The sequence below is a fragment of the Pteropus alecto genome, unplaced genomic scaffold (genome assembly GCF_000325575.1).
Source record: "Pteropus alecto unplaced genomic scaffold, ASM32557v1 scaffold7, whole genome shotgun sequence".
Classification (NCBI taxonomy): Eukaryota; Metazoa; Chordata; class Mammalia; order Chiroptera; family Pteropodidae; genus Pteropus; species Pteropus alecto.
The window spans coordinates 57,804,999-57,812,507 of NW_006494614.1; the positions used below are offsets into that span (position 1 = coordinate 57,804,999).

At 32.8% G+C, this 7,509-nt stretch overlaps 1 protein-coding gene across 2 annotated transcripts in view; it reads left to right on the forward strand.

The window, feature by feature from the left end:
- LOC102895568 (N-acetylated-alpha-linked acidic dipeptidase 2) overlaps positions 1 to 1,522 on the forward strand; it is a 56,091-nt gene extending 54,569 nt beyond the window's left edge. For both annotated transcript variants that reach the window (XM_025042732.1, XM_006926708.3), the window contains one exon: positions 1,283 to 1,522. In XM_025042732.1, the coding sequence (XP_024898500.1) occupies positions 1,283 to 1,475 (193 nt within the window). In that variant the 3' untranslated portion in view covers positions 1,476 to 1,522. The remainder of the gene's footprint in view (positions 1 to 1,282) is intronic.
- The last annotated feature ends 5,987 nt before the right edge of the window (positions 1,523 to 7,509 follow it).

Sequence of the window (7,509 nt, forward strand, 5' to 3'; positions counted from 1 at the left end):
CTTAAATATTATTTAACACGGGGTGTTAAATAACCTGTGTGTCTGGGGGGGGGGGCGGAACATGATAAATATGATAGTACTCTGATTTTAAAACACAGGCATTCTGACTCTAAAACCCACTTAGCCACTACTCTAGGCAGAGCCTATTTACAGTTCTTTTACACACATGACGCAAGTTGAGAAGTTAAGTAATTTGAAAAAGACCACAGAGGTATGCCATGTCAATGATTCCAACGTTTTACTCCTATATCAATAATTTTTTATTATACTCCCCCTCTACAATTCTCCAGAACAGGGCAAGTATACCAAGGAATACCTATTACCTATATCTTTAATATCTCAACTCATATATAGGTCACAATATCAATGCTTATATACTTGTTTTAGTAAGATCCACTTGAGGCCATATTAAGATTTAAAAGCCAAGAGTGATAAATCTTGATGTACTTTGGGAAATCTAAGTGATCAGCATTATAAATTTCTCTTTGATCATTAATACTGATTTAGTTTCTCTTACTGTCTCTTGTATCTTGAAGAAGCTGTAAGATTTGAGCATTAGACCTAATTCCAGATAAGATTGTTTAATAAAGTATGTCCCCTTCTGGAGTACAGTATTGGAGAAAGAATAGCTTGATTTCTTGAGGTATTTAGATGAAGTTGGAAATCTATCTCAAAACCTTCCTTCTATTATCAGAAATTAACTCTCTTTCTGGGCAACCCATATATAACTGTTTCACCTTTACGGAATGGGCTTCATTATCCTTATCACTTACAATATTGTGAATACAAACTTCTTTAACTACTGCTTTTTAATGCCTGAAGAGTACTGAGAACAACTGTCATTCTTGAATCTCTAACAACAGCAACACAAAGAAAAATAATTTTTTCCAATTTCCACTCTCCCTCTCATTAACTATAACCATAAAGCATACATTTTATCACTGTCGATGTCCAGGCAGTTAGACAACTAATGCACACAACTTACAAGAAACTAGTTCCATTCCAACTGAATGTGTTGGCAACATAGGATTCGTGAGACCCTTCTTAAACAAATGAATATAGTAAGCTCCTTTCTTTGCTTAAAATTATACCGTTACATAAGTATCTCAAATCAATTATATATGTCTTCATTTCAGAGTAACAAAAGTGAATGCCTGGAGAAAGAATACCTAATATAACATGTGGTCTAACAAAAGGAAATTAGTATAGAGAAAATGCATACAAAACAAATGTATATTCTTTAGCTCAACCTGCCTTCTTTTATGTTTTTTTTCCCTAATAGGCACATCATCTTTGCTCCAAGTAGGCACAACAAATATGCTGGAGAGTCATTTCCAGGGATCTATGATGCTATGTTTGATATTGAAAATAAAGCAGACCCACATTCAGCCTGGAAAGAAGTAAAGAAACACATTTCTATTGCAGCCTTTACAATTCAAGCAGCAGCAGGGACCCTGAAAGAAGTGGTACAGTAAGATCTCAGCCAAGTGGCTAGTCAATAAAAGTGTTACTGAAAGTCCGAGGATAAAATCCATTTTTTCTTTTGTTTGATTTTAGACTTCCACCTTGTTCATGTGCAGAGGTTTTTGGTTCTTTAAAAATTCATAACTTCATCACCAAAGTGTTAATCTAACAAAACAAAACAAAACAAAACTCCAGTCATGTAAACGAGGCGAAGAAATTGAAAATTCCCTAAAATAAAATCCAGCAATGAACTTGAACTCTCAGACATTGCTGGTAGAAATGTAAAATGGTATAACCACTTTAGAAAAGTTTAGCAGTTATAAAGTTAAACATATACTTACTTTAACTCCAAAATTACATCTCTAGGTATTTCCTAAAGAGAAGCGAAATGGGATCACAAAAAGACTCTTACATACATGTTCCTAGCACCTTAAAGTGGATGACTTCAACGGATAAATGAATGAATTATGGTATATCCACAATGGAATACTATTCAGCAATAAAAATAAGCCAATACATGTAATATTATTAGCAGATATTGTTGAGGGAAAGAAACCAGACACAAAAGAATATCTAACATATACAGATATATGAAGAGGCAAAACTAATCTATGGCGTTAGAAATCAATTAGATTACTGATTGCCTGGGGCAGAGGGGAGACTGGTTGCAAAGTAAGGGGCAGAGGGGAGACTGGTTGCAAAGAGGCATAAGGAAACTTTCTGAGATAATGGGAGTTTTCTGTATCTTGGTATAAGTGATGGTTATACAGCTGTATACACTTGTCAAACCTCATCAAAGTGTAAACTTAAAATGGGCGAAAGTTAAGCCTCAATAAATTTGATTACACCACCTCCCCCCTCAAAAAAAGAAAAAGAAAAAAAAGTCTGGTAATGAATTGGTATAGCACACCTTCTCTTATAAAAAAATCACCGTGGAGTGCAAATTGTAAGGAAAAAGTGAATAATATAAATACTTTTAAAAACTTTACCTCTAATGAATAATGTATAAGTCTGATAGGTGAAGAAAATAGTTGCCACAAATCTTTATACTCTAATCAAGAAGATATAACAATCGTAAATATATATGCACTCAACGTTGGAGCACCAAAATAGATTAAGCAAACACTAACACCTAAGGGAGAAAAACAGTATAATAATAGTAGGAGTTTTCAATACCCCACTGTCAGCCATTGATAGATCATCCACACAGAAAATCAATAAAGAAACACTGGAATTGAACCATACTTCTAGAACAAATGGACTGAAAAGACATCTCTGGAACATTTGTCCAACAGCAGAATACATATTCTTAAGTGCACTGGAACATTTCCAAGATAGATTATATGACAAGGCATAAATCTCAGCAAATTTAAGACTGAAATAATACCATCTTTTCTTGCCACAATGGTAAGAAAATAGAAATCAATAAGAAGAATGCTAGAAAATCTACAAATATGTAAAACTAAACAATACACTTCTGAACAACCAATGGGTCAAAGAAAAAAAATCAAAGAGAAAAGAATAATAAATGGAAATACAACATAACAAATATGGGATTCGGCAAAAGCAGTTCTGAAAGTTTATAGTGATAATTGCATATTAAGAAATTAATTTCAACCTACGTTTATATCTCAAAGAACCAGAAATAAGAAATTAACTACAGTAAGCAGAAGGAAGGAAACAATAAAGATCAGAGTGGAAATGAATGCAATGGAGACCAGAAAAAAAGAAGATCAACAAATTGAAAGCTGATTCTTTGAAAAGATTGACAAACCTTAAGCAAGACTGAGAAAAAAAAAGAGAAGACAAAAATTATACTCAAAATTAGAAATGAAAAAGACATAACAATCTACAGAAATACACAGGACTATAAGAAACTATTATGAAAAATTACATGCCAGCAAATTAGATAACATAAAAGAAATGAATAAATTTCTAGAAACCTACTAAGACTGAATCAGAAATAGGAAATTTGAACAGACTAGAAATGAGCAGAGACTGAATCAGTCATCAAAAGCCTCCTAACACAGAAAACCCCAGGAACAATGGCTTTACTGGTGAAGTCTATCATATACTCAAAGAAGTGTTAACATCAATCCTTATCAAACTCTTCCAAAAAGCTGAGGGAGAAATACTTCCAAACTCATTCTATGAGGTCAGCACTGCTCTGATACCAAAGCCAGATAAAGACACCACAAGAAAAATATAGATCAATATCCCTGATGAATACAGATACAAAAATTCTCAACAAAATATTAGCAAACTGAATTCAAAACACACAAAAAAAGATTATACACCATGACCAAGAGGGATTTATTCCAGAAATGCAAAGATGGTTAGATATATGAAAATAAATGTAACATATATTAATAAAATGAAAGATAAAAATCACAGATGCAAAAAAAACATGTGACAAAATACAGTATCCTTTCATGATTTAAACCCTCAGAAGACTGAGCATAGAAGAAACATACCTTAACCTAGTAAAGGAAATAAATGACAAACCCACAGCTAACATAATAGTTAATGGAGAAAAACTGAAAGCTTTTTCTCTTCAGAAGATCAGGAACAGGTCAAGGATGCCCATTCCCACTGCCCTTAGTCAATATAAAACTGGAAGCACTAACTAGAGCAATTCAGCAAGACAATGAAATAACAGGCATCCTTCACAATGAAGATGGAATCTCACCCCTCAAAAAGGATGTTCAAATAGGGAAGGAAGAGGTAAACCTGTCACTATTTGCAGATGCTAATATTCTGTACCTAGAAAATCCTAAAGACTCAACAACAACAAAAACTTGAAAATAATCAATGATTTCAGTAAAGTTACAGGATACAAAGTTAACATACAGAAATCAGTTACATTTTATACACTAAGGATGAAACAGCTTAAAAAGAAATAAAACGATCCCATTCACAACAGCAAAAAAATGATAAAATTCTTAGGAATAGATTTAACCAAGGAAGTGAAAGATCTAACAAAAACTATAAGACTGCTGAAAGAAATCAAAGACTACACAAATAAACTGAACGACATCCCATGTTTATGGACTGGAAGATTAGTTATAATGTCCTTCTTACTCAAAGTCATCTATAGAGTTGATGCAATCCCTATCAAAATACCAATGGCATTCTTCAGCAAAATAGAAAAAACAATCCTGAAATCTGCATGGAATCTCGAAAGACCCCCAAACAGCCAAAGCTTGGAGAGAAAGAACAAAACTAGAAGTATCACATATCCTGATTTCAGCCTATATTACAAAGCTACTGTAATAAAAATGGCATAGTATTGGCATAAAAATTGACATTGATGAATGGAATAAAACAGTGCACCCAGAACTGATCCCTGCTTATACAGTCAACTAGTATTTGACAAGGGAGCCAAGAGCAACCAATGGGGGATAGATAGTCTTCTTTAACAAGGCAATGAAGAAACTGCACACCTATCTTCCACTGCGCACAAAAATTAACTTGAAATGGATCAAAGACTTAAACATAAGACCTGATACTATAAAACTTCAGAAGAAAACAGCTTCTCAACAGCCATATGGAACACCAATCCCCATGTTGGAGGTTCCTAAAAAATTTAAAAATAACCATTTCTAGGTATTTGAGGAAAATGAAAACACTATAGAAAAGATATATGCATCTGTGTTCACTGCTGCATTATTTATAATAGCTGAGACATAGAAACAACTTGTCTATCCATAGATGAATTCTAAAGAAAATGTGGTACATGTATACTGGGAGAAATGAGAACATTCTAACATTTGTGACAACATGGATGCACCTTGAGTATATTATGCTAAGTGAGATAAGTCAAAGACAAGTACTGTATGGAATCACTTATATGTGGAATTTTAAAAAGCCAAACTTGCAGAACAAAGAATAAAAATGGTGGTTACCAATGGATGGGGGTTGGGAGAACAAGACAGATGTTGTTTAAGGGTACAAATTTACAATGAATAGTAAATAAGCCTTAGAAATACAATGCACAGTATAGTGAATATATACAAAAATACACTATTATTAAGTATTGTAATTATCAAACTTGCTAAGAGACTAGAACTTAATCATCCCAGCTACCAAAAAAGGATAATTATGTAATAAAGGTGCTAATTATCACAATGGCAATGACATTAAAATATATAAATGTATCAAATTAACATGTACATGCTAAATTTATACAATGTTGTATGTCAAATATATTTTTAGAAGACAATCTAGGTGCTAGCTTTATCTTAGAGTTCCTAGCACCCAGCACGGCACTGCTTTAAGTGCTCGTTAAGCTTCAAACATACACAAATGCACAGAGAACATAAACTCTCCATGTACCCATAACCTAGTTCAAAGAATCATCCCTCAAAAAACAAACAACAAAAAACTTTTCCCCCTAAGCATTTGAGAAGAGTTGAATTAAACTGTTAATCGTTATTCTCCTTTCATGTGATTCTTTGGTCTGTGTCCTGAGAGATTATTTCTCATAAGGATACTTGGGAAATAGCAAAGAAATTATTTTGCTAGTTAGTGCATTACCTGTTACTGACTTTAATTTAAATAAGCCATAAATCCTTATTATAATGCAATAATTTAGTCATTTAAAGAATCTAAGCTTAATAAGTTGTTTAATATAAATGAAAACTAGTAAAAAGCATTTTATATATTTTAAACATTTAAAAAATTTGTTAGAGAAAATTTGACAATCCCAGTATATGTGACAAAGATGTTTACTGCAGCATTTTTTATCATAGTAAAAAAGTAACAAACTAAATATTCATCAATGGAGAATTAACTAACAGTATAATAACAATCATAAAATTGATAAAAACATTTTTCATTCTTATGGTACGTTCTCCATGAGTTGGAAAAACATGGTGATAAAACTGAATGTATACACAAAATGTCAACAGTGCTTATATTGGTGGACTTTTAGATGATTTTTACTCTGTATTTTTCTGTATTGCTTGAATTTCTTACATCAGAATATATTCCTTTTATATAAAACTACAATATGGCTCTTTCTATTTTGGAACAGAAAAAAGTACATAAATTTCTGGGATGTAATAAAGTTAACAAATAAAATCTTCTTTTTGTATCTTTGTAATTTATTAGTTTTTCTATTTGTGGGATATAAATAAGACTCTTTTACATATGCATACATAGGCTATTTTAATATTTAGCTTAGAATTTCGAAAATATCAACTGACTCTCAAACTTTCAAGTTTATGCATGCAGATGAGAAAAAAGACAACCAATTATCCTACGACTCTTACGTATAGAAATAACTTAACTTTAGTGAGTCTTCTGGTCTGTTTTTCCTCTATCTTTATAATAAACTATATTTGACTTCTTCCAATCTCCAATACTAGTATTCTAAATGCAGGCCAAAAGTATCTTTCACTAAAATGAAGCAAAATCTCCTTTCACATTTTCACACTGCCTTTCCCATATTGTTTCACAATTATACTACCTTCAGCAAGAATGATTTTGCTAAATTTACCATGCTATGCTCTACTTAAAAACCCTTTAATAGGGACTTCCATTCCCAGGGATGATAGAGTAGGTATTGGCAGGCAATCACTCCAGCTGCAAGTAGAGAAAAAAATGAATATAAGATATTTTTAAAGATATAAAAAAGCTGTGGAAGCAATTATAACTAGAGGTACTAAAACTCTTAAAGTCCTTCCTAAATAGCAGATAGCACCAACTCTATACATCACTGGGGGCATTTCAGTTCTAGGCATGAGCTAGATTAGATTTGGCAGGGACTGAGGCATATTACAGGGGGTGAAATCAGCATAGATTCTGATGGCTGTATTAACTATCATGATGTACTGAAAATCTAGAGGAGCCTGAAATCAAGGCTGAGATTTTTTGTTTGCTTAAGGGCTAAAGACAGACAGAAAGATTAGGGGCTGGGCAAAATTTTCTTAAGAGGAAATCGCCATCTCTCAATTCCAGGTCTTTTCACATCCTAGTCTTTTCTCCATGGAATCCCTTTCCTATTCATCTGGTTAACTCCCACCCTTTTTTTTTTCCCCCAAG